The sequence below is a fragment of the Syngnathus floridae genome, chromosome 2 (assembly GCF_059516105.1).
Source record: "Syngnathus floridae isolate MCC-2025c chromosome 2, RoL_Sflo_1.0, whole genome shotgun sequence".
Lineage (NCBI taxonomy): Eukaryota > Metazoa > Chordata > Actinopteri > Syngnathiformes > Syngnathidae > Syngnathus > Syngnathus floridae.
This window is the reverse complement of record NC_142414.1, coordinates 14,862,107-14,885,591: the sequence shown is the minus strand read 5'-3', so window position 1 is coordinate 14,885,591 and position 23,485 is coordinate 14,862,107. Positions and strand designations below refer to the sequence as shown.

The 23,485-nt window shown below is 41.6% G+C and overlaps 4 protein-coding genes across 4 annotated transcripts; 1 reads left to right on the top strand and 3 right to left on the bottom strand.

The window, feature by feature from the left end:
• Window positions 1–148: 148 nt before the first annotated feature.
• Window positions 149–2,391, bottom strand: sap18 (Sin3A associated protein 18). The gene is made up of 4 exons (XM_088367979.1): window positions 2,172–2,391; window positions 1,555–1,664; window positions 1,084–1,206; window positions 149–988 (listed from the first exon to the last, which is right to left on the bottom strand). Exons 1-4 carry the CDS (start codon window positions 2,241–2,243, stop codon window positions 832–834), a joined length of 462 nt encoding a protein of 153 aa, XP_088224105.1. The 5' UTR covers window positions 2,244–2,391; the 3' UTR covers window positions 149–831.
• A 1,650-nt stretch (window positions 2,392–4,041) lies between these two features.
• On the top strand, window positions 4,042–12,195 carry LOC148402080 (gap junction alpha-3 protein-like). Its single transcript, XM_088358416.1, has 5 exons — window positions 4,042–4,330; window positions 6,303–6,364; window positions 7,094–7,185; window positions 7,328–7,872; window positions 8,070–12,195. Exons 3-5 carry the CDS (start codon window positions 7,117–7,119, stop codon window positions 8,851–8,853), a joined length of 1,398 nt encoding a protein of 465 aa, XP_088214542.1. The 5' UTR covers window positions 4,042–4,330; window positions 6,303–6,364; window positions 7,094–7,116; the 3' UTR covers window positions 8,854–12,195.
• Window positions 12,196–12,655: 460 nt separating this feature from the next.
• On the bottom strand, window positions 12,656–15,794 carry hpxb (hemopexin b). Its single transcript, XM_088358429.1, has 10 exons — window positions 15,675–15,794; window positions 15,221–15,246; window positions 14,481–14,570; window positions 14,244–14,401; window positions 14,024–14,177; window positions 13,739–13,951; window positions 13,558–13,650; window positions 13,347–13,477; window positions 13,027–13,174; window positions 12,656–12,960 (listed from the first exon to the last, which is right to left on the bottom strand). The coding sequence occupies exons 1-10, from the start codon at window positions 15,728–15,730 to the stop codon at window positions 12,734–12,736; spliced, it is 1,296 nt and encodes a 431-aa protein (XP_088214555.1). The 5' UTR covers window positions 15,731–15,794; the 3' UTR covers window positions 12,656–12,733.
• A 2,140-nt stretch (window positions 15,795–17,934) lies between these two features.
• On the bottom strand, window positions 17,935–22,806 carry LOC148402078 (uncharacterized). The gene is made up of 2 exons (XM_088369887.1): window positions 22,660–22,806; window positions 17,935–20,693 (listed from the first exon to the last, which is right to left on the bottom strand). The coding sequence occupies exon 2, from the start codon at window positions 20,686–20,688 to the stop codon at window positions 18,229–18,231; it is 2,460 nt and encodes an 819-aa protein (XP_088226013.1). The 5' UTR covers window positions 20,689–20,693; window positions 22,660–22,806; the 3' UTR covers window positions 17,935–18,228.
• Window positions 22,807–23,485: the final 679 nt, after the last annotated feature.

The window sequence follows — 23,485 nt, the reverse complement described above, 5'->3', positions numbered from 1 at the left end:
TTTGAGCTACCGTCGTTTTCTTCTTCTGTGGTGTCTATTGGGGATTGGACAAACAGCTTAACGGTACACTACCGCCACGAATTGAACTGGAGTGTGTGCTGCCAATTTACAGAAACTGGACAGAAAGAAAAAGTGTAGTGGATGTTGATCAATTTGAATAAGAACCGTTTATTTTCAGGTTAATATTAAATTATGCTATTTTGAGGGTCTAGACATGGACAAAAAAAAACTGCACACATATCAGGCCTAGCACTGAAATCTATATTTTAGACCTATGCCCAAGTACTGCATTGGGCAAGTACCCCAACATGGCCAGGGTTGCGAGGGTCCATCATAGCCAATCACAGCTCTAGCTTAATTTGTAAATAAAAAAAGGTTGTCAACATCAATATACTATACTGGTTTACTGCGACTATTTGGAAACTTAATATGTTGTTCAAACTTGACATTTGTTCAGAGCGTCAAAAACAGAATGTCATAATTCCAAAAATGGAATGGCGCTCTGATTGAGGTCATGGTGCGGCAGTAGCTGTGTTCGGAAATGAATGGGAGCGACGCTAACCCTGCCGCTCCAAACACATCCACTGGCAGCGTTGTGCACAGGCTTTGGTCAGAGAGAATTTGCGCCACGCATTTAATGAGGATGCCAATGGCAGCTACAATAACTTTACTAACATACACTGACAACAAAATAATACAATCAAAAGATGTGTTTACTGAACATCTTATTGTACAAGATGAGACAAAAACAATTTATGATTTAAAAAAAAAAAATACAAAATTAGGGTAACAAAGGGAGTTGGTTTTTGTATTTGTCAAGAATGTATTAGCTCAAAAAGGCCTCATGCGTGGTCCAAGGGGTTGGGCTCTATTGGGAGGCGTAATGGCTATGTCGAGATAGTCTCCAATCTGGAAACGCTGAGACTGCAGCGTCATGGAGTCGTCAGCACACTTCTTGCCAGACACCGTATTGCCAATCTCTTTAAAGCTAAAGAAAGAGGTGGGGGAAAGAGACATTTTTTTATCAATACTGTAAGCAATGCAAATGCAAATTACCATACCAAGTGATACTGTGACACTAACCGATACACTTTCCCTCGGAGGTCAGGGAAGACGATGGCAAAGCTGAAATGGGTTCCTTTTTTCCTGGCTTCTGGATACACTTCCTTCACGAGGCTGGTCAGCTCCCGCAGTGTAGCGTCCATCCTGGACGAAGCACAGACATCAGAGAAAGCTGTGTATCGGTTTTACCTACCTTGGGGCAGGGGGGAACAAACTTTCTTTATGGACTGCTGTACTTTGGATAAAGTTGCATTCCTTGGCAAAAGAGGCTACAGAGGGTCCTTGGTTCACAACCGTCCTATTTCAATAATACAACTGACATGTGGCAGAAGAATTTGGGCTCGTGACCTAAGACAGTCACTATGGGTGTATTCACCGTTTGGCCAACTTTAAACGGAGCTGGGTTTGTCTCCCATGCTGGTCTGGACCTTTTATGCAAGTGTGAATACCCACAAACGAACCAAATAACCAGACCGAGACCCACAGTCTCACCATGTGTATATCTGCAGTTCACTGGAGGGAACATTGCCACGGGCAAATTCATCTTGGCGGTGGTGTCGGCCATTGTTGGTGGTGAAAACTCTCAGGAGAAGGGGACAAGTCTGTGACAGAGACAAGTGTATTTGTACATTAAACTGAAAATGAAAATTTGTTGATATTTTCAAAATCGCTGTATTCAAAAACTGCAGAAATCATTTAGAATAAAAATTAATTACGGATAACATTTACTGTAAACTAATCTATTATAATTTGCCCTTATTTGAGTGCAGTGATAATTAAATTTTGGACTGCGACTAGTGTGGCTAACATTGCACGAGTAAGCATACTTTTCATATAAATCCGACGGCTAATTCAAGATTAACCTCGCAAGCTACTATTGAAATGATGGTCAATGGTCACCTATGGTAGCACCAAGTAGCCTATTTGATGCATTTATATGAAAAGAAAATATAGATTAAACGCGGCTTTATAAGAAGACATGTTTTTTCTTATTTTTGCCTACTACATTTGACCAGAAAACAAATTATAACACGAATAACACTTTCGGCGTCGTGTCCTGAGCTGCGTGCTAACAGTTAAATGCGGCGCCCATGCGTAACACGCCATACCTTTTCTCTATCGATTGGCTTCTCGGATTCCTTCTTAATTTCTTCCTGCGTAACACGCGATTCAAGGGCCATTTCTCGATTTGTTTTAACTGGTTGATTTACGCAGTTTATTAAGACTTTCCACCGCCTTGTTTGGATAAATTCGCTACAACGCTGTACACGGAACAAAACCGGGGAAACTGTTTCCGTTTGCTGTTCGGCGACTTTGCGCCCTCTGCTGTTTGGGAGTCGTCATTTATATACACATAGGGCGCGTTTGGAAACGGACTCTGAGATTGCGTATTTGAAGAGGCATAGTTGCGCTCCGTTTCCATCAATTTCCGAACACAAGCACTTTTTGCACTTACCGATTGGCAAATTTGAGCAATGCACTGAATTTCCCAACGATCGTAGTGAACTTGTGCGCGCTCGGAGACTATTTCCGAATGCGCCCATAGGCACCACGCGGATGATGTCCATCCCCTTCTTAAATGCGTCAGAGCGGCCGCCATATTGTGACAGTCATTAGTTAAACAGTCAAGCAATATAAAGGCTGCATGCAAGTCATGTTTTCTCAAGAAATTGTGTTCACATTTATCTGAATATTAATAATGATTGGATTCAGTTAGTTAGAATCATGGATGCTTCACACTTTAATTACACACAGCAATGATAATAAAAAAATAAATCCATACATTTGAGAGGTAATCCCACCGTATAGATTCATGACCGTTGGGCGATTAATAAAACCCCAAACCAAAGAGTGATGCAGCACCATTGCTAATTTCATGACTTTATTATTATTTATGATTACAACAGTGGACCCAGGCCTCTCACCCAGCGGGCCTGCAGTTATGGGGGAATTATTTGTACATTCCTTGGTACATCACATTATTTTTATTGCTGTGATCACTTGTCTTGTCTCACTTGTTGGCTGTCAGTCTTGGAAGTCTTTATTGCTTTGATCACATCAAAGTCAAAGTCAAAGTCAAAGTCAGCTTTATTGTCAATTTCTCCACATGCCAAAGACACACAAAGAAACCGAAATTTCGTTCCCCCCTATCCCACGGTGACAAGACATGGCTCACAACAGACAAACAGTAAACAAGTATAACAAAAGCGTGCTGAATAAATAATGAATAAATAACACAACAATAAATAAATAAATAATTAATTAAGAGGAGCGTAAAAACGCGTACAGCAGACATTCCCGAAAATAGCGCAACAGTGCCGCACGCTACGCAGAAGGGGGTCTTGTCTTTCTTGTTGGCAGTCAGTCTTGGAATAAAGACGTGTTCCTTACTTCTTCCAAAATGTTACCACCGATTTCCTTTTCAATTTGACACTCTGCCTCACTTATGGACTTGGACAGTCATTGCCATAGTGTCTCAAGCGACAGAAATAATGTAAACATGAATTTGTGCGTTAATTGTCACTGGCCACTTTTGTGCTATCCTCCTCCTTGCTACTTGAGTAGAAAGTGATTTCTTGGTGGGAAGCAGCACTTAAATTTTCCCCACAAGTTGGTCAATTACCGTGTAAACAAAACGGCAGATCCAGTGACATCACACAAAATTATAAATCGATATACCGTGCCCAGTCGAACAGGTGAACAAATTTCGACTCATTTGTGCACAGCACTAGTATAATGTAGACACAAGACTCCTGCAATTCTTACTATTAATGGCAAGTTTTATTTATTTTTGGGAAATACCTAAGAAATGTCAAATCCGATAAAATTGGACTACAAATTGCCACTCCCTCCTCCCTCCCATAAAACATGCCAGCCATCCTTATCCCCACACCACACTAAACCCCCCACCATCCATCCCCCAGCCCCCACCACCCCATGCACCCCCTGCACGGGGGCACACTATGTGACAGAGGCGGATGGCCCTGGCCACGCGGGACGCAGCCGCTGCGCTTGGCCTTGGTGGGACCACACGCGCCGTCTTCACACTGGACTTGCCTCATTCCTTCTTTTGCTTCACTTAAACTCTCCCTTGCTCTCTCAGCCAGTCTTTTGCTCTCTCTTTACCCCCCACCCCACTCCTTGCCCCCCCCCATCCCCACTGCTCATCACCCCTACTCCACGAGTGGTCGCCTCCTACTCACCTGTGGGAGAAGAAGGATTGGAGGACTCGCTTGGGCAGATGTGCTCATAGGAGAGTGGGAAGAAGGTGGGTGTTGAAAGTGTGTGTGTGTATGGCGGGGGGTCATCTCCCATTTTGATTTACTTCTTTGGTCATGGTGATGGAAAACAGGCATTTGGGCATCTCTTGGAATAAAAGTTGAAAACATGTGAACAGAATAACTTAAATCCATTCAAATGTGTCAGACACTACCTTAATCCTCACTCAAATTTTGAATGACCATCTTAATGATGAGCAAAGGAATCTTGCAACGTTTTTTTCTTTAGACTATAGCGATTGTTTTTGAAACATGGATGCTACTCAGATGGAAATTAGGAATCGTCAGTAGATCCAAAGATTGGAAAAAATATCCGTACTACTTCCAATGATTGTTGGTTATGTCAAAGGTGAAGCTTAATGGTATTTTTTTCCAAAACATCTTTTAGCAAGGTTAAAACTTGAAAACTTTTGTGTCTATTTTCTGTCTCCATTTTTTCTTGCCTAACACGCAGTGAATGTTTGTTAGTAGTTTTGTCATGTAAATCGGTTCTCGTATTAGGAGTGTAACAAAGAACATCTGTTTTGATTTAAACGATGTGAAGGAAATGCCACATCTACAATAGCCTATTGACAACTTACAAGTTCATTCATGTGTGCGTGTGTGTATACCATATAATGTTGTTTTTTTTGTTTTTATTTGTCAAGTAGTTAACCTGAAAATGAGATATCAGACTGCTAAATTGACAGGTATCCAAAGATATTTTTGAGCCATTGTGAACATCTTTTCATGCACAGGGCAGGAGAACTTCTGCAGCTAAAATCTTGTTGTGTTTACGTCCACCCATTAACATGCCTTCGACCCGATCACGCGTCCATATGAGTTGAAGTGGAACCGAGAGAGAGTCTACTGCTTATCCATAAACTTTTGTTGTGTGCTTGTTTATTGAGGGGGTGCAAACAGTCGGCCAAGAGTTAACCGTTTGACTGAGGACAAAGACCTCAGCGCCATCAATAGTGCACGGCGCCGCTGGGACAATATCCATCTGGCAGCTTCTCTATTATTCGTAGGGCGGGTGGCATTTCATCACGTGAACACATCATGTACATGTCCGTATGCAAATCAGTCACAGTGGTGTAGCTGGCAAATATTTTGGAATATATTTTGATGTGGGTTCATTCGCAAACTTGAAATGCCTTAAGGGGGGCGGTATGGCTCAGTGGTCGGCTTTGGGTCGGGGGTTTGATCCCAAGACCCTGAACCTGCTCCTGATGGCATGTCATTTGTAGGTGAATGAGGAACCAGTGTAGTTTTTAAGTTCCTCTTCATTTAGCAAATCTAAAAAAAATATATGATCTTATAATTTAACCACTATTCTTGGAATCATGCGATGGAATTCTTTGCATCACATCTCAGAAGTAAACTAGAGTGTACAATAATTAAGGTCACTCAGGTTCATTATTTCTTGTATTATCATTGAGTAGTTTTTGTGTCGTATTGTTGACTAACAAACAACCAAAACGTAGCGTATCAACCAAATACATTGTGGGCAACCTTGCTCAACCTCTTAGAATTTGATGCGTTAGGCATACTGTAGTAGAGTAGGCTACTGTAAGTGTGTGTGTGTGTGTTTGTGAATATCAGTTGATCCCAGGCAAACATTTGCCCTCCTCAGCATTCCTGGGATGTGATGAGTCCAGCATTCAACAGGGACAACCTGTTATCCACTCATTCACTTCCCACAGATGGCCGGCCATTGTCCAGCGGCCAGCCAGCCAGCCCTGCGGCGCGCACACACACGCACAAATTCTTGCAAGCGTTCACATGAACAAGTCTGGTGTATAAAGTTGATTTCAAGGTGGCATGGATTGCTGTTAATGTGACATTGGTGTGTTGCGCTTCAAAAAAAGCAATTGGTGTTCAATGTAAAGACCCAATTGTCTCCCATGAGTTCATCTATGCATACTGTATTTTGGGATTTAATCGTACACAAACAAACTGTGTTTTTTTTCTCTTTTGCAGATATCCTTTTTCTTCTGCTTTCTAGTCGATGGATTTGTCACTGGCAACGCAACGATATATTTGTAAGTTTTGCTTCTTTTGTGGTCCCATAATACGCTGTGTTCCACTGCTTCCAAACAAAAGGAACGACAATATGTCTGACCCAAGTTGATGTCAATGGTAGATTTCAGGCAGAATTACACGACCAATTAAAAGTTATTAATTCTGTCTTTCTCTCAACCTATTGTTCGCAAACGTCTCACATCAAGTACCATCTAAAAAGTTCTTGGCTTGCCAAGTACCACTACTATAAGGAGTAACGTTAAAATTTTAGCTCAGTAGGCTTCATCCAAAATTCTAAACTAAACTGTATACATCTAAAACGGGGGAAAATAAAGCTGCTCTCAAATAATGATTCAATTATAAAAAGTCAAATTCAAATTCTACCTAAATAAATGTTTAAAAGATTTTATTTATGTGTAATGAGCTCAAAAGTTAAATACAACTGATCTGTGTTTGGGCAGTAATTGTTTTGCATGCCTAAATACCATTCATTAGTAGAACCGGTGGAAAAAAATATGAAATCGTCACAGTGGATATGTTCATTCACTTGTTTCAATTTGTTGGGAAACAAAGCAGATCACAGATATGACAACAAAACGAAAGTAAAGTCAATGCAATGTTTCTCAAACACTGGTTTTTGATTTTTGTCAATTGCAAATGAAGGAGGCACCATTAAAAATCTCCTTGAGGGTTGGCTCAACTACATTTAAGTGGTTAAGTGTCTTAACTCCAGACCAATTTCTTTCCAGGTTAAAAAAAAAGCGTGTGAAGCATGGGTGACTGGAGCTTTCTGGGGCGACTGTTGGAGAACGCTCAGGAACACTCCACTGTGATAGGAAAGGTAACGGCTTACGCCAGTTCTGTGTTCTCCCATAACTTCTACCTCTGTTGAGCTCCATTCCAAATGACATATGACACATTTTGAGGTGTTCTTCTTTGTTTGTTGTGTGTTCCTCAAACCTTTATGGTACTTGCTTCCCAAGGTTTGGCTGACCGTCCTCTTCATCTTCCGTATCTTGGTGTTGGGCGCGGCGGCCGAAGAAGTGTGGGGCGACGAGCAGTCTGACTTCACTTGCAACACGCAGCAGCCCGGTTGCGAGAATGTTTGCTACGACGAAGCCTTTCCCATCTCCCACATGCGCTTCTGGGTGCTGCAGATTATCTTTGTGTCCACGCCGACCCTAATCTACCTGGGACACGTGCTGCACATTGTACGCATGGAGGAGAAGAGGAGGGAGCGGGAAGACGAGAACAGGAAGTTAGGTCGGCACCCGGGGGACCACGACCCCCTCTACCACAACGGAGACGGCGGTTGGAAGAAAGAGAAGCCGCCGATCCGCGACGAGCACGGCAAAATCCGTATCCGCGGGGCCTTACTGAGGACCTACATCTTCAACATCATTTTCAAGACCCTGTTTGAGGTGGGCTTCATCCTGGGACAGTACTTCCTCTACGGCTTCCACTTGAGGCCGCTCTATAAATGCACGCGCTGGCCCTGTCCCAACACAGTGGACTGCTTTATATCCAGGTCAGTTCTTTGATAACTACCCACTGTAAGTACCTTTGTTTGAGTTCAACCTCCTGTCCACACTCTTTGACAGGTCAAGCTGGATTTTCTTACTATGATTGAGCGTCTATCAATCAAATCTTAGCAAATTGTAATGCAAATTTAGAAATCGGAATGAATGTCCCCTGATGACTGTTCGTCACTATGTATTTTTGCAGGCCAACTGAAAAAACGATATTTATCATCTTCATGCTGGCGGTGGCTTGCGTTTCATTGGTCCTCAACCTGCTGGAGATCTACCACCTGGGCTGGAAGAAAGTCAAGCAAAGTGTCACGAATGAGTTTGTCACCGACAACGAGTCCCTGCTGCTGGGCGCAGTACGAGCCGGAGACGCCAAGACTCTTCCCGAGGAGGTCAGTCCACCGGCGCTCGACTGTTTGCCGAGGTACGCCAGCGTGAGTGTGGTCGGGGGCAGCGTAGCCGAGGGGGGTGCCGACAGTCCCGCCGAGGTAATCTCCTTAAGTCCCGATACGGCAACCGGTTCTGTCAAGATGGACCGCACCTTGTTCCACCCTGATGACCTCCTGTTACAGTCGCTGCCTGGTTCCATTTATGGAGGAGTCCAAAGACAGCTGACAGAGGAGAAGCAGAACTGGAGGAACATGGCGTTGGAAATGCAGGACGCCAATGGAAAAAACTCCTCCGGCTCTTACCCTCCTCCCTCACCTCGAATCTCCTCCTCCTCCTCCCAGCCGGAGGAGTCGAGTATCCCCCCTCCGCCGGAGTCGCAACACTCCACTTTTCCCACACTCCCTTGCCACGCTCGTCTCTACCTCCTCTCGCTTGAGGAGGCTTTGGCAAGTGAGGAGAAAGCAACGGTGAGCGACGACTCCACCGTGGTTACCAAAGCGGAGATGCATCAGCCTCCTGATATGCAGAAGTCGAGACGGGTGGGCGAGAGCAGCGGCGCCAGGGCTCGGCCTGATGATTTGGCTGTGTAACCACGGCAACGTCAACAAAATCCTGCATCAATCTGGATACAAGTACATAAGGTGCCCATCAGTCATCAGCAACAACATAAACTGGACAAAGTCAAGCCAACGTCTGAACATGACCATTTACTTCTAAAATGGCCCTCTGAGAGCAGACCTCTGCCAAGGCCAAACGATCCGCGCTTATTCACAAATTCATCAATTCACTGATTCTTTGGTGTAACCTGTTATTCGCATAACATTGGCGCTATCTTGGTGCCAAGAAACTATGGAGATGTGAATTGAGGCGTTTTCTTTAGACAACAGTAATGCTTCTATGCCGCTTTGTGGCATGTCAGTGCTGAGGAACAATGTGGAAGTGAGTTAAGGTGTTTTGTTTTGGACAAAAATAGTGCTTCGTACAGGTAATTACAAAGGTTTTGGTGGCAGTCAATTACTCAGACAAGGTCACCTTAAAAATCACCCTCAAAAAGCATGGGTTCACTCAATCTCCATAGATAACCACTTCTGAGAATGCCTGAAAGAAATCAGCACCTTTATCCAGATCTGCACTGATATTTAATGCCCCACCCCTACACAAGGTCCTGTGGAAATCAGTTGAATATTTCTTTTTTTTTGTGCACTACTGCCAACAAAGAATCCAGCAATGAAAACACAACCTTCTTGGCGGAGGTAACTGATGCCGCTTGCTTAGATGAACAAAAGAGGAGACAGAATTGTAGTCTATATTTTTCTACTGGAAGGAATATTTGAAAACATTGAGGAAAAAAAAGTGTGTAAAATAAACAATCAGGGGTTCCTTTAGATAATCTATTCCCAATTAAAAAATAGGTACGTGTAGCAGCAGCTAATCAAATACAGTAAAGACAACGAACGTGGAGAGACGTGAGGTCCACGTTCAAAAGGTCATGCTAAATGTTGACAAGGCGCATCTGTAGCTTGCACCAGAATCTTCCCTTTTCACACAAACGCTGCAAAATTTGATACGTTGAATGTGTACGATTATGTTAGGGAAAAATTAAAAATAAAAACAAAAAAACAAGTCATGTAGAGGATGTAACTGCGGTATCGTAAGGCTACAGCTAGCTGTGCTGCGAGGGACTATTCACCTCACAAATGTTTTTTTTGTTTTTGCAATCCAAACTTGTTGGCGTAGGGTGCTACTTCTCCTACTGCTTCACAACCACGACATTTGGCTCATCGGTTAAATCTCATTGGGTTTCACGTTTTTCGGAATATTAAAAGCAGTTCCTTTGTGAACCCATCACAAACATTTTGACCATTCATATTCACAAGATTATCGCCTCGTTTTAACTGGGACATCTCAGTTTTGAACCTAGCGTCTCGAGGTCCAGCATATTTCACAAGCCCTGTTGTTTTATCCCGCTTTTACGCAGGTCCTGTTTTTCTAGTCAGCAAGCCAGTTGTCCCGCTTTCACGCAGGTCCCGTCCCGGCGTTCCGTTTTTTTTCCCCCCCGGATCTAGTCAGCAAACCAATTGTTTGAGCCATTTATGTTGCCGTTGCAATTCATACAGTAAATCAAATATAAAAAGGAATTTAACAGTTAAATTCCTTCCTAGTTACTTTCACATTTGCCTGAGCGTTGCACTGGAACTTGGACTACTTCCTGCTTCCATTTTTAAGAATCATGGAAAATGAAGTCAGAGCAAACGGGAGTTGAGCGGTTTTTGGTGGACAATGTGGGCGGTCCCACAGTGAGGTTGCTACAACATGGCAATGTTCTGCTTGACTAGGAACTGTCCGATGCTCGGGGTATTGTGAGCAGGTGGGAATTGTCCTGCCACAACTCTGACCTTGTTTCAAGCTTTGAACTAAGAAAACGCCACGGGATCTTTTTGTCGACGAGCTGCTTGATCGTCTGGTCCATATTGAATGGGAAACCTCATACCTCGTGGTTTGAAACACAATTTATGATAAGCAATCCTGGAAATTTCCCGATACACACCAGTAAGCACGCGCAAGCTGATTTTGACAATGATGATAACTGGATTCATTTAACGTTTAAGAGCTTAGGGGCAGCAGTATGACGTCTTCATATTTGTCTTTAGTGTCTTTGCTTGGAGAGATAAAGACAGGTTTGCACTTTTGTTTCTTATTAATGATCATGACGGGGCTGGACGGGCCACATGGGTGTGTTGGAATTGTGTGTTTGTGTTCATTAATATTGTTTCAGTGTTGATGCAAACACATCTCTACTGTTACATCAGGGTCAATTATAAATATGTATACAGTATAAATACGGGGTAGAGGCTATCATAGGTCAATCAACGTGTGATGCAGAATTACTTTTTTTTTCTTCTTTTTCAAAGGTTCCTGGTTCTATTTGGAGATTTCTCACTATTTTACTGTAAGAGGACTTTGGCAAGAAACAAACCTCTCCAGCGGTCATACTGTAGGTCATTGAGCGATTGGAGCTGAGCATCTCCGAGGGTCCAAACCCAAATAGGCTGTTTTGGTTGGAGGACTTGTACAATTTCTTTCTGATGCTTGTGTTTGCAGTGTGTGACAGAACTGTTGACTTCCTTCTAGCTGTTCTGTATAGGACAAGTTTCATTTTCTAGACTAGCTGTAGATTATCATTGTGACTTTTAGGTTTCGGGGTGGGGGTCGGGGGATATGATCCTTTTTTTTTTTTTTTCCCCCGTTTGTTTTTTTACAGATATCCCATGTGGGTTGTTATTATTTTCCAGTCCCTCTCACAAATTCCTGCCTGTCTCACGGAATTTCGCTTGCAACACTGTACAATGAGATAAGATAGCTATTTAGCTAAATAACTAGCTAACTCTCTCTTAAACAGATCACCATGGTTGAGGGTGAAGCGAGGCTATCTCCCACAAGAGTGAATGAAACCACCAGATTCTGTTCTTCCAGCACTTTGAAAATTACAATTCAACCCCAAAATAAAAAAGACTGTTTGTCTCTAAACTGGGCTTATTTTACAAAATGTTAGCGAGCTGTTTTCTAACCTTTAATAAAGGATTGCACATTGACATTGTAGCCCGCTATAATTAGGGGATGATAATAGAAACACAGAATTGTCTTGAAAGAATTTTGAAATTTCATTTGCAATGATGAAGACATTCATCTAAAGTCGTTATGTTGTTGCTGTATATGTGTATGGATCAAGAGACTTCCATCTTAAACAAACATGTTTGAGGGACTTCCATGGCAAAAACCTAGTAGTGCAAACCCTGCTTTTAATCCACACTGTGTGTGTGTGTAACAAAGTCTTTCTATATAAACTTTTGTTGAAGAGCATGTTGATGTAAATGTTCATTTACCTCAGATGTTTAAAACAGTGTTACTCAATAAACTTATTTTGTACCGTTGCCCATCTGCTTCGTTTGTCGTCAGTTGACAATCCGCATCTATTAAACAGTTTGGTGTGCGTTTGTGAGCATTTGTGTCAGTGTGTGAGTGTGAAGCCATGCTGAGGCCAGCACTCCCTTTATTGTTAGTGAAAATCACAGGGATTTTAATTGAACAAAACGTGTGGAGGGAGTGAAAGGGCCTTGAATGCTTGCTAACGCCAGCATGACCTCTGGACTCTTGCAGGCTGCAGTTATACTGAGTGTTACGCTCATTCTTTAACTTTTACTAATGTGGAATTGAGAAAGCAAATTTCTGTGATATTTAAACCAGTGTTACATTTTCCAATGTCTTCAAACAAAATTTCTCACCACATCTGAAAGAGAGCATATTTTGCAATGTCTAGATTACTTTAGAAAGTTTAGCCGACTTTAATTTTCAATCACTGGCGATAACACAAACATGATTAAAAAAATCATGGAACCTTTTATCAATGTTTATTGACCAAAATTGAATTATTCACATGACCTGGTTTTGATGGTGAGCTGAAGTTTGTGTCTACTCAAGGCATCCCATCATTTCGGGGGTTATACTTTCAGCCACAGGGGCTATTCTAGCCATACCCAAGGTGAAAGCAGTCTCATACTTGTAATAAGATGATCCTTTGAACACAGAAACTCCCTGTGAATCGCATAACGCAGCGTCAATGTCAAAAATGGGCAGGAGGTAGTCTTTGGTCACAGCTCTTGGCGTGGCCGACAAGTCAATGTCGTAAAGCTTCTTTCCTGAAAACAGTGAAGTGAACTGTTAACACTCTGTTTGATAAATGTGTCAAATCCCAAACGTTTTACCTTGGATTATGGAAACGGTATTTTCTTCCCCGCACAGAAAAGCAGCATCGACATGTCCCTCGATGCCCAACTCTTCCTTAAGGGATTTAGGGTAACCTTCGATGAGGGTCTTGTGCGGGTCCATTTTATAGATGTACACTTGATCGTCCTGCAGGTGAAGAATTGCACCTCTGTCAGAGTGTAAAACTATCAAATAAAAGCAGGATTTTTTTCTTCTCTTTGCATTGTTGAACAGCATCACTTTAAGAAGGGTTAAGGTTATATTGTGTCATTGGATCACGGTTTTCAGCGTCCGCAAGTGGCGTTTTGATGAGGCCTACCTTAATCATGTAGTGTTTATCTTCGTGCGAGAAGACAGCATCCACACCATTGGCCAATTCCTTCCACGTCCTCGCTATGGGGAATGCGTGAAGACCATCACGCTGACTGTCCAGACGCATGTAGATGGGTCCTTGGAAGTAGATCAAATTCAAGCACCGTCTGTCCGTCCTTGAGGTTTCAGAGAATATTTATCGGTATAAGCGACCTTACCTGCGAAAAAATATTTTTTGCCTTGGTTGTCCGAGGTGATGGCGTCTATTTTGACTTCGCTGCATTTAGGGATTTTATAATTTCCTCCGTGGCCTGTAAACCCACACATGGAATAATAATCATAACAATAATAACAACTGAAAGCTAAAAAGACATTTGCGGGAACGTTTGATCAGCTCACCAAAGCCGGGGCAGTCCGTGAAGTAATCGCGGACATCCTTTGGGTAGGTGCCGGTCACCTCACCTGAGACCGGGTGGAATCTCGTGAAGTTGTGACCGTGGAAGCAGTAGTAGTGCTCCAGCCAGCGCAAAGCAGACGTGCACACGGGCAAGTTTGACCACGTCTTTGTTTTAATAGCTTTGGTGGCGATGTCATAAACATGCACGTCGTGACCTGTGAGGGCAGCATGAGCCATTTACACTTTTCGGAAAGACACAATGATCACAGGTTGCCATAACAACATACCCTTGAAGAAGAGAACCGAGTCGGTCACACACTCTCCTTTTGGACACTCCACAGCTGCATCCAGGTGAGAGGGGACTCCGGGGAAGTCATCCTGGATTGATTTTGGATAGCCACTCTCCAGAGTTTGATTATAGTAGCTAAACACCTTGTCATCCTTGGAAGAAAAATCGGACACATTTGTCAAGCAGCTCACGTCACCAATCAAAGCGTCAACTCTTACCAGGAAGAAATAGATGTGATCGTGGTCATCGTGGTTCTCCGGATCGTGCATGCGAAAGGCGGCGTCAACGTGGCCAATGTGATGATCATCATCAAGTTCCTTGAAGAACTCATTGGAGAGCTGAGCTGGGCCGTGGAAGCCTTTCCACAAGTGGGCGCCTACAGGGAATGAATCTCAAGTGTCATCACATGACACAATGTAAATGATGTATGTAATGTTATATAAAATTTAGTACACCTTTGAAGAAGATTGTGTTTCCTTTCTCATCTGGAGTGATCGCATCAAATTCTATCCCATCACATCGGTTCGGCAGTTGGACAGCTCCATCTTTATTATGGCATGGAAAATACAGAGGCACACCAAATGAAGTCACACACACCAAGTCGGAGGTCAGGCTACACTTTAATCTTCCAAGTAGAGAATGTCTAAACTAAAAAAAAATTGCTGAAATGTGAGGAGAATGTGATGCTGGAATAGTTTGAATTGGTTGAGTAATATGCAGGGAAGAGATAAATGGGTAAAATCTTTCGACAGGAATTTGATAAATACATTTGAGATGAATGTTTTTAAATTTGCTTTGAATCTGTAAAAAATGAAAAGAGGAATATACATATGTACTATGTATTGAATTTGATCATTTATTGCACGGTGGACTGTCTCATGTCGTTAATTGCACAAACAAGAAAATCAAATGAATGTAATGTTGGAAAAAGAAAATGCACGTCATCAGTTAGATTATACTGTCCAACAGCGGGTATTTATTTTAATTATGAAAACCTGAGGTGCTCGAGGGAAAAAAAACCAGGGCAGATTTAATAATTGGTGCAAATCATCCATAAAATGTATTTGCTTTTCTGATTTGCAAAGTCTTAAAATTTTGTTAACCAGTATCATCGTTTGCATTTGAATATTGGAATCTTATTTAATGTTCTGCAGGCTTACAAATAAATAAATAAAACAAATAAAACTCTGCCCACCTTCTTTGGTTACATCTGCAACGGGCCTGTCAGGGATGACAACAAAAAAAACAAGATTTAAAGTTTCACATTCATGTTCATAAAGTTTCTAATTCAACTTATAACATGATGAGTCAGCACCTTGCACAAGTCAACGGTCAACACACCCATATTTGTTCAATTGAACCGCTTTGCAAACAAAGTTTTGAAATCAGTGCAGGGTCAGTGACCGACCAATCGATCTGTACTGTACCAATTTAGGAAAAACAAAGTCCAAATAATGCGATTCATTTTAAAATAGATCGTTTTTAACAGAATGTTTATACTGGGTTGCACTATACGTACACACTACTAAAAATAACTAAATAAGAATGAATAATAAAAGTATCACTAAAATCAAGTTATAAACTATAAGGACATTGCAAATTGAGACATAATGTTGCATTTCAATGAATTAAACAAAAAAATGACTTACAGTGATGCACTGAGGCGGAGTACGAGGCCCAAGCAGAGAGTTGCGAACAGCTTCATGGTGAGCGATCTAGATCAGATGGCCACCAGTTGGGCTTTTATACTTGGAACTGTGTGTCTTTGAATGTTTACAAATGGGAGTCATTAGCATGTCAGCGGTTGCACCATGCAGTGCCGGTCAGGGGCGGTCGGTTATTCACACTGAATGTCTCGTGGTGGTTTCGCCCACATTTTAATAATTAGAGCAACTCGTGTAAATGTGGTCAAAGTTTGACTTACTGTGGGTGTGCAAGTGATTAATAGTTTGCACTGGGTTAGCTGATAAGATTAGAAGGATAGGGGAAAAACAACTAATGTATGCCAAGGCTATTCTAAATCGAAAGCATTAGAATTATTACTCACATTTTAAATTACTAACTCAACCTGCCTTTCTAGAAACGTTCTATTTTATATTTCAAACAATATTCTCTTCAGGATATTTCTTTCAATAAAGTCATTCATGATGCACGGATTGATACAGGTACAATTTTTCTTTTAATACTTATGTTAACAAAAGAAAATCTCAACTTCAGTATCTTAAAAAAAATTTGATTAGACCAATTAAATTTTTTTTATTGTTGGCCAATTGAAAAGTACGAACATCAAAAATATGAGCATGTACTTAGTTGGAGCTCGTTTTGCCTGAATTACCACAGCAACGCAGTGTGACAATAAGCACTGCTCAAACGTGCAAGGAGGAGCGATTCGTGTCAGGCGAGATGCAGAGCTCTGTGAAAAGCCAGCCTCTTGACCTGTTGTCACTTGCCCTTCTCGGTCAAGGGGTCAATGGTTATGTATCTTTTGGAAAACTCTCACATCAGCAGTCTGTCCCACGATTGCGCAGCCGACTGTACTAGACATTGCAGGTGTTTCGAAAAAAAAATGCTGATTAGAGTGTGGCACCAGGTTTCTTCAATGTCGAACCTTTCCACAATACTAAAATCTTCTGAAATGGTGAATGAGACTTTCATTAGTTGTCAATTATAATCATCAAACTAAAAAGAAAAACATTTGAAAAATATGGGGTTTTGTGTGATGAAAGAATATAATTATGGCTGCACAATAGCAAAACATCTCATTATTACGATTACAATATGACTATCAGGAAAACCAATAATAAGTTTTATATTGAATTGTATAGAATTACTTGCACTAAACTTCATTGACCCATTAAAAAAACTGAATGGAATGGAATTACTGAAATGAGTAAACCAGGTCATGAGTTGTCTTCTCTGCAGACGAGGTTCATTGGGGTCAAAAGAGTTTTTGACAATCAACTCAATGAGCGAAGTGTTAAAATCTTTATATTGCGCTGGCCACACCAACAAAGCACAAGCACATCTTAGATTTGTGGATTGTGCCACTGACCATGGCATAAAAACAAGTGGTAAAATTTTATGACTCTGACTCACCTTATAGTGACAATTCAACGTGACTTCCTGGTCGTAAGACGCGGATTTCAAGTGAAGCACGCAGTAAAGCGTCTTGCTATTGGTGGCGTTGCCCTAAAATAGTGGGGTGACGAGTACCCCTAGGGGTACTTGAAAGCACTTCAGCGTCTACTTGCAATCTTAAATAATGAAGTATATGTATGTAACAGCATTGATGTAAATAAATAAATAAATAAATAAATAAATAAATAAATGAACGAATGAATAAATAAATAAATAAATAAATAAATAAATAAATAAATAAATAAATAAATAAATAAATAAATAAATAAATGACGCTCAGAGAGTAAGAAGCCCATCTAAAATGTCTCACTAAATGCAGGATTATCTGTTGGTATCGTCTTCTTTTTTTAATTATTAGATAGATATATTTTTGCACTCGTTACAAATAAAAAACAAAAATAAACATACCCTCCAGCTTCATTTGCAAAATAGTGTTATTATGGAATCTTGCACTCTGAATATTGTAGTCGATGAAAATTTAATCAGAACAAAATAATACGTATATATAATGCAAATTTCATTTAATTTATTGTGCTGCTCCCTCTGGTGTGTGCGTCTTTGCCACACGGGGGCAGTATAATAAAGCAGTTCACTATCTGTCAAACTGCTGTCATGGATTGCGTTGACTGCCGCCATTCAGTATTTATTGTTCAAAATTGCGCTCGCAAGTCAGAGCATAAAAAATTCAGCCGAATGATAGTCGTATAATTATCTTGAAAACCTGTAAATTGGATCACACGTATCTCAATAATAATTGAGGGATTGTACTCCTATCAAATTAACAACAACAACAAAAACAAATCAGAAACGCACTAAAGTTTATTGCTATTTAAGTGTCTCAGTTTTGACAAGATACAACAATCAGATTTGATCATATATATATACATTTATCTATCAGGAGTAAATCACATTTGTTCACTCATTTTGTGAAAAGAGGTGAGTAACAAGTAAGCAGTGCAAGCTAATTATACTGGAATTTGTGTGCTGTGCTACTTCAAATGTAATCCTCGAATTAAGCAAAAGGTTCTCTCCAAAAGTTCTGGAGTCATCGTAATCAGCCGCATGTCATTTGTAGCGATAGATCTTGACGGAATGATTCATGCTGTCCGACACCGCCATGTGGCCATCAGGGAGCAGCGCGAGACCTCTTGGGCTGTTCAAATGATCTGTCACTAGCGGCCAGCCGACACCCTGGGACGGGTAGAGAAGAACCCGGTGGTGCTGCTTGCCCCAGTCTGCCACCAGCACATCCCCATTGCTGTCAATACAAAGGCCCCAAGGGCAGGATAGGACAGGCCCAAGGCCGCAGCAGACCCCCAAGACTCGTATTGTATTCCACCCGGGCTCCAGAACACGTATACATGGCACACGGCCAGTCTCATTGCCTCTTTCTGAGAGCGCCATGAGGCCGGTTATGAGACAAGCTGCCACCAGGTATGGCCTGTGGTAACCAGTGACAACTGTACGTTCGAGCCTGGCCCCGGTTTTGGGGTCCAGTTTCAGGGCGGTCAGGGTGCCACGCTTGATGTCAGCAACCAAGAAATCATCTTGACGGTTTACAGTAACCCCACGGGGAGCGTCCAGTTCTTGGTTTGCGGAACCACTCGACACGCCTCCAAACGTCTGCAGGAGACGTCCGTGACGGTTGAAGACCAACACAGCCCGTTCGGCAGCGCACGTCAGAGCGATGAGTCCTTTTGAGTTGACAGCCACGTCAAAGTAATTGCAGATACGGGATGATCTCTCTGATCCGGAAGTGGACACTTGCTGCACAATGTTCTTTTTGGGGTCGGTCACCTGAATGCGAGCATTTCCACAATCTACCACAAAGAGCTGGCCTTTAACAGTTGCATGCATCCCGCTTGGCAGGTTGAAATCTGTGCGGCCTGATCCTTGTCTACCAAACTGTTTGACCAGATAAGCTGAGTCAAGCGCGGGCGAACCACCGCCCTCTTCCCCCCGCTCCCTTAAAGCTGCCACGTCGTTGTCTTTGTTTTTGTATTTCTGCGATCCCTCCCGTTCCATGTCTGGCACGGATGGATTCACAGAATGTAAACCACACACTTTTCTAATGCAAGTCTGGCTACTGAAATGTGATTCCCCGGCATTTAAAGTATTGCTGTCTGGTTGGGACTCTGGGTCATGTCCCTGGTTTTGTTTGAGAGTTGGCTCTGCTGCCAGACGTATTCGATTGACCTTCCTGATAGCTCTACACTCGCCTTTGTCACCATGACTGACGGGGCTTAGTTTACCAGAGAACTTGTCAGAAGAAAGTGAAAGACGGTGCTCCTGCCTGAAGGATCTGTTGAGCGATATATTCTCAGGGCACATGTAACACGAATCCTCACAGGCCGCTGGCGAAGGAGAGCCTCCACTGTCCTTCGATGATTCATCTGACCCGGATAGGGATTTTTGTGAAAATGAATTAGCTCCTGTGGGAAGGTATCCAAGAGTGTGCCTGGAAAAGGATTCACTTTCTTGAGGGGAGGAAGTTTCTTCACGCGAGACAAGGACGCTGGAGGTCTTATCGGTTGGTTGGTATCTGCCATCCGATTCATCACTTTCAGATTCTCCTTGATGAGAGAGTACTGGAAAAGCAGTTAAGATGACTCTCCCATGTATGTTTGAACAGTTATTTTCGTCCTCTTGGGAGGACTCTGATACACCACGATTTCTTGGTATGGGAGACATTGGCGATCTAAACTCTTCATTCGCAGAAGAACTTAATGGATTTTGTTTTGGTCCAATGTGCAGGTTCCCACTCTTTGTCTTTGTATTCTCCTCTGAACTTTGTCTTTGCCCCGCTTTGACTGTTGACGGTTCTTTACGGATTTCAAGAGGGGCGGTGATTGAAAAAGTTGAATCCCCTGAGTGCAATGCACACTTCTGTCCTTGGACACCACAGACACCAATGGGATAGGTTATACCTTGCTCATAGATACTGACCTCCCCCAAGCATACATTCTTGGACTTGGTTGGTTGGAAGCTGACCCTTTTAATTGTAAGTGAGATTTCCCATGGCTGGGTGACTTCGGCCACCCCTCTCTGCAGCTGATTTTTGTTAGCGCCCCCAGCTATACCGCCCCATCTTTGGATCTGCTCCTTCAGCTGGCAAATCTTTCGAAGTTGCTGATCGATGAGTGTTTGCACAACTCTCATTGCCGCTGAATTCTCCTTCTTCACCTGACTCAGGAGACGCTGGGCTTCTCTGTGATGCCGCTCAACCTTCTCAAGAAGACAACGCTCTTCCCTCTGTGCGTTAATCGCTGCATTGTCCAACTCTCGGTTCAATTCATCCATCTCATCTTGCTGGCGCTCCCTGAGGCTTTGCAGTTCTTTCTCCCCTTGCTCCAAGTTGGAGAGTGCTTGCGTAGCCCAGGGAAGTGGTGAGGTGAGAGAGCGCAATGTAAAGATGGACTCTTTTGGGCTCCTTGGAGAGGCAAGGTGTCTTTGTCGGGGAATGCTTTGCGTTAATAGTGCTGAAAACCCGAGGAGAGGTCTTCTATCTTGAGAGTGCAGTAACATTGTGGCTGGCAGTAAAAAAAAAAAAAAAAAAATACATCAGTTCGTGTTTTCTGCCTATAAAGACACAAAGAGAAAATATTGCTTGAAAATGCCAAATTAGAAGGTCAGTCTAGAAAAAGTTTTGTCAAAGGGTGTCACAGTGTGGTTTCTAATATGAACTAGCTCTTCTAAGGTTTCTCTTTGACCTACCCGCATACTCAGTTGTGACAAATAAACTTATGAGGGTTCATATTACTTCAATTTTTTCCCCCTCCTAAAACTGGGGCATGGCATTGGCGGCGTGCAACCGTATCCATCATCATCAATTACACAATATTCAGTTTCTCTGGAAACTATAAATTGTTCTCATGTAACCATTGTTCTCATTCCCTGAGGATGTAATTTTATATATTACTAGACCTCAATGTTGGGAGTCATTGGTCACTTAAATGTCCCAGATTGATCCATCATAAAAAATATATATATAATGTGTATGTATATGTTGACTTTGCTTCCTAGAGCAGGTCATGTTCTGCTTTTATTTGACTTTAGCCGGATACAATGTCCACTTGTGGTTTGAAAGTCCAACCCCTCATGAATCTTCAAAACACTTCAACTGTGCCAAATAATTTCATCCTGGAGTAACACAGACGCTCATTGTTCCGCTCAAGGCATTGAAAGTGAGCTGTGGCTTTCAGATAAGAGTTTCCGAGAAACGAGAAGTGCTACTAGCGAGGGGGTCACGACGGTCCCCTTGAGAATGAATTTTTTTATTACAGCTAGCGTACGTGTTAAATGGATGGCAGAATGACGTGACAAAACAATTCTTGGCAGCACTGTGTTCACATTAGCAATTTCACAGCCCTGCCACCCACATGGAGGAAAAAAGAAGACGGCTTTTGCAAAGGATGAATGGCTGAGGTGTCAAATTGCTTCTGGAAACATGTGAGCGTCAAAATCTTACTCACAAGATGGAAAGTAGAAAAAAGTCTGAGGTTGGAATATTTGTTTTTGGAGGGGAGAAATAGGAGAGGAAAATATCACGGATCATTGAGAGGGAATGGGGAGGATGCATATCAGCGCCAACCTCGTGACCTGCATGAGACGATGCTCACATTACACAGCATTAAAGTTAAATTAACTGTGCAGGTGGCCAAGTTATTCAGAGGCCTTTTTCTGAGGTCTGGAGGCAAAATAACAAACAAATGCCATCAGCTAGCATAAAAGGAGTGGGCAAACTCATGGGCCCCCATTTGAATTTTAAATGCGGATGTTTAATAAACAAATTTAGAGAGAAACTGCTGCGGTGAAAAATGTGTATGTAAAGTTTAAGAATGAAAGAATATAATAAAGGATGAAATGGATGTGGATTTTAAGTTTATTAAGATATATTATTATTATTATTATTATTATTATTATTATTACGATTATTATTATTACTATTATTATTATTTAGAGTAAATCAACCTTGTTATCTAATGAGAAAAAAAAATTCAATTTTAATTAAAGAAAAATAGGAGAAATTTGATAAGGTGGGAAAAAAGTAGAGTAATCAGTTTAAATAGAAACATTTTTATTCCATTGTTTGAATTTCTAATGAATTGTTTAGCTAGTTATCAAACAAAATACATGCCAATATATTCCATTAATTTTACTTGTGTTTTTTTTTTACTCTTTACATCAAACTCAGGTACCAATTGCTTGATGACATAAATGAATGTTTTTTTCTTTTTTTTTTTTAATGGACAACCACTAACAAATCATAATGACCAATTTTTTTGGGACAAGCAAATTAATTAGTGCAGCAGATATTACAGAAGCATATTGGAGATTTGCCCACCCCTTAATCTTTAAAGATCCACAATGTTTCAAACTAAACATCTTTGCAGCTCCTCATGGAGACAAAAGAGGAGATGTTTAGCAGCACAGTATAGAGTTCAGAATGGATCAATAATGGATCAAATAGACGATACATTTTGAAAGAGAACCTACCTGCGCGTACCTTTTCCACTCTGCTCTCCAACCTGCACTTCTTCCTCACACCAGCCTCTTCCTCGCACACTCCCTCCCAACGCGCATGCGTGCGCACTCTCGCACACACAATTACCACAATCAGTATGGAATAACATCACATTTTAGTCTAAATAAAATGAATTTAGGGAAATGCTCTTACAAATTAAGCGCCTGAACAACATACTATTGGTGAATAAATTATTTACAATCAAATACAATTTCATTTGATCTGAATACCGATTTAACGATATAATTTCTCTAATTCCAGTAGAAGTGTCGCAAATCAATGCTAATGCTAGTTTTTCTGGTCAAGCGCACACTTCTCTTTGCTAATCAGTCTATAATTAAAGAAAATAATCCGTACTTATAAAATGAGTAACATGGTTGTCTTTGTTTGAGTAAAATTAAGCTGAAATTATTGACAATTTAAAAAAATAATTAATTAAAGAACGCGCTTTATTGTCAGCGCAATTTGTCATGGGGGCGTTAAACCACTGCTGCAGATACTCCAGTTTACCACTAGATGTCAGCAAACACACAATATTAAAGAGCCTAAATACAGTAGACGTGCGTGTAAGCGCTTAATTGGCAGTACTATATTGATTCGAACTGAAATATTGTATAATGAAGCAACAAGCCCTTCTCACAGCTGAGATTTGTCAAGCAGAAAGATGCAGAAAGATCAACAGTACATCCATTTTATATTCCTGGCCAAGAAATACCATACCACTTTGTTGAATTGTATTAGAACATTTTTAAGAAATTGTGCAGATGGCTGACTTTTTCTGAAGCGTCAGCAATGTAT